This window comes from Myotis brandtii, unplaced genomic scaffold (assembly GCF_000412655.1).
Source record: "Myotis brandtii unplaced genomic scaffold, ASM41265v1 scaffold247, whole genome shotgun sequence".
Lineage (NCBI taxonomy): Eukaryota > Metazoa > Chordata > Mammalia > Chiroptera > Vespertilionidae > Myotis > Myotis brandtii.
In genome coordinates this window covers 1,171,730-1,175,007 of record NW_005359352.1, presented here as the reverse complement: position 1 = coordinate 1,175,007, position 3,278 = coordinate 1,171,730, and the positions used below count along the sequence as shown (strand labels likewise).

Genomic DNA, 3,278 nt, shown 5'->3' with positions numbered 1-3,278 from the left:
CTCCACGCCGGGAGCCTGTCTGCGGAGAAGCGTGTTTGGGTTCCCGCCCGTGTGGTGCACCTGCACCCATTTGTGCTTTGGTAGCCGGGGCGGGGAAAGCCTCGAACCCACAGCCAGGAGGAGGGTGGCAGGTGCGCTCATTCCCAGCTGAGACCCAGAAACGCAAACCCGCCCCACCCCGGCCGCTGCCCGCTGCCTGCCTCTGGGGAGGGAGGGAGCATCGCCCAGGACTTTAGGAGTCAGATTCCAGAGGCGAGTGACGCCGGTCACTTTATTCTAGAAACCTGAGACTCCGCGCCCGGCCTAAGGCCTCGGTCCTGCACGCAGTCGCCATGCGGGGCCTGAGCCCTGCGTGTCAGCCGGTCACACACCCCGGTGGGTACAGTGATAACGAGGCTCACTCACGGAGATGGGCTGGTGGCCACGGGCACAGACAGCCTCCCACCCGGGTGTGGGCTCCTGCTAGGGCTGCAGGAGAACGGGGCGGGCGAGCCGCTGTTGGTGTGGAAAATGACACCGTCAGTGAGAATTCGAGAATGAACCGTGCTGTGTACTCACCACTGTCGGCCGCTTGGCCCGCCCCGTGTGCCACGTGTGGATTGGTTCCCGGACGAGCCAGGCAGTTCTCCTGGTGAAGGTCCGACTGGATGGGGTGCCCTTCCTCGGCACTGAGGTTGGCACGACCAGGCAGAGCTTGGGGTCTTCGTCCGCTGGTGCCTGGGGACCCAGGGACTCTGAGAGGCACCTCCAGACCACAGAGTAGCCAGTGGCTCCCTCCCCGAGGTGCGGTCAGCGGGGCCACCAGCCGGGAGCGATGGTGCGGCCCAGCGGATCCTTCCGCTTCCCCAGATGCCCTTTAGGGAACCATATTGTTCATGTCACCGGGCTCCGTCCTGCGTCAGAGGAGAGGGGTCTGCCAGTGCCTGAGGGTCTCAGGGTCGGCCCCTGTGTAGACACGTGTGTCCATGCATCCCAAACCCAGGCCTTCCCAGGTCTTGACGTGACGGGTGGCCATGGGGAGGGATGGCGAGTGATTAAAAGTCTAAGAATTTTTTTGTTTGTTTGTTTTTATATATTTTATTGACTTTTCACAGAGAGGAAGGGAGAGGGATAGAGAGTTAGAAACATCGATGAGAGAGAAACATCGATCAGCTGCCTCCTGCACATCTCCTACTGGGGATGTGCCCGCAACCAAGGTACATGCCCTTGACCGGAACCAAACCCGGGACCCTTCAGTCCGCAGGCCGACGCTCTATCCACTGAGCCACACCGGTTAGGGCCCAAGACGTTTTCTTGGGTCCCTCTGTGAGCAGCGTGGTAGGTGGGGAGAGAGAAGCCCATTCGCGCTGGGAGATTTCTCCAAGGTTTCTGGCGGCGTCTGGCCATGCAGGGTGCGTTTCTGAAATTACTGTCTTGCCCTCCGCCGTTTGCTTGTTTGGATGAAATAGGCTGTTTTCTGACATTGTAATAGTCGTTCTGACACACATCTGACAAAAATACCCTTTCTGTGATCGCTCGTTCGCCGTGCGTGTCTGTCGGGGGAGTTGACACCGTATGTGAACGAGGTTGGTCTCGTTGAGGCTTCAGTGACAGATGGCTGGCATCTCGGGTTGGGCATCTGTCGTCTGTCATCACTTCAGGAAGCAGGGAAGTTATTTCCCCGTCATGTCTGTGAGGTTGCTGTTCCTGGAAGCGAGAGTTTACCCTCAGAAGAACCCTAGTGGGAGACCGGGGCGCCCCGGCAGCCGCCCCCCGTCGTGTGCAGGAGGAATCAGAGCGGGACGTCTCGGGCTTTCGCCGTGGACCATTTTGGTCTCAGGAAGTCCACTGCCATGTTCCACGACGCCAGCATCGCCGGCCCCCGAGCGCTGGGCGTCCCTGACGGAGGGCCGCCACCCTGTGAGGGGCTCGGGGGTGGTTCCGAGGGGATGTCCGCCTTCTGAGAGCGAGGGAGAGTCCTGCCCTCGCTCTGTGCTCATGAGGGATGACGCCGTGCGGGTTTCCGTTCCCTCCCACCCAGCTCCGGGTTTGCTTTACTTTAATTTTACTTTTCCGACAGGCGAACCGGCCCCCCGCCAAGCTCAACCTCCTCACCTGCCAAGTGAAGACCAACCCCGAGGAGAAGAAGTGCTTCGACCTCATTTCGCGTAAGTTTGTTTCTCAGACGCCGCGCCCCAGAGCAGCCCTTCGAGCCGTCTTCCAGGGCCTCGGCCCCTTTCCCTGCGTCCGTGGGAGAGCTGGTTTGAAAGAGAGAGGCCTGCATTTCCGGTGCTGGGCGTACTGTTCCCCGGGAATGCCCCCTGCCCAGCCTGACGTGGAGGAGGGCCCCCCACCCCAGTGCCTCGAGGCTCTACACGCCTCGATGCCTCGTCCCGGCTCCCAGCCTCCTCTCCCTGTTTGCAGACGAGATTATCCTAGGTCAGCCCATAGCCTGAAGCCCCTCCCTTCCTTATAAAAAAGGAAGCATCTGTGATGTTAAAAATGCTGGAGCCCTAGCTGCTGTGGCTCAGTGGATAGAGCGTCCGCCTCTGGGCTGAAAGGTCCCAGGTTCAATTCCTGGTCAGGGCACACGCTCAGGTTTCAGGCTCTGTCCCCAGTGTGGGGCGTGCAGGGGGCAGCCGATCAATGAATCTCACTGATATTTCTATCTCGCCCTCTCCCTTCCTCTCTGAAATCAATAAAAACAAATAAATATATATATAAAACTTAGAAGCACTATTGGAAAAAAAAAAGTGCTGCACACGATGGGGATCAGGCCTCACGAGCTCTCGTTCTTGAAACGGGTTAGTGTTCCGACCGCAGGACCAGTCTCCCTGCTTCGTGAGCCTTCCTTCCGGGGGCGCGCAGGGGAATCGCCATGACTCTGACCCAAGCCTGCCCGTCGCTTCTGCCGGTGGCCGCGCTCCCAGCCGCACTGTTTGTCCCCCTTTCCCCAGGGGTGGCCACCGCTGCCGCTGTCCTCCCCCTGCCTCCGTGCATCCCCTCTGCCAGGATGCCCCCAGCGTGTTCTCTGCCTCGTCTTGCTTTCAGCATTAAAGTTCACGTCCAGCCCGGCCGGCGTGGCTCAGGGGTTGAGCATGGAGCTATGAAGCAGGGGTCACGGTTCAATTCCTGGTCAGGGCACATGCCTGGGTTGCGGGCTTGATCCCCAGTGTGGGGCGTGCAGGAGGCAGCCGATCCATGGTTCTCTCTCATCATTGGTGTTTCTGTCTCTCTCTCCCTCCCTTTATAAAAATATATTGTAAACAATAAAACTAAAGCTTTTGAGACTGTTGATG

At 59.3% G+C, this 3,278-nt stretch overlaps 1 protein-coding gene across 1 annotated transcript in view; it reads left to right on the top strand.

Moving 5' to 3' along the window:
• ASAP2 (ArfGAP with SH3 domain, ankyrin repeat and PH domain 2) overlaps window positions 1-3,278 on the top strand; it is a 77,511-nt gene that overhangs the window by 48,537 nt on the left and 25,696 nt on the right. The window contains exon 13 of the mRNA XM_014540536.1: window positions 2,060-2,151. Coding sequence (XP_014396022.1) covers window positions 2,060-2,151 — 92 coding nt within the window. The remainder of the gene's footprint in view (window positions 1-2,059; window positions 2,152-3,278) is intronic.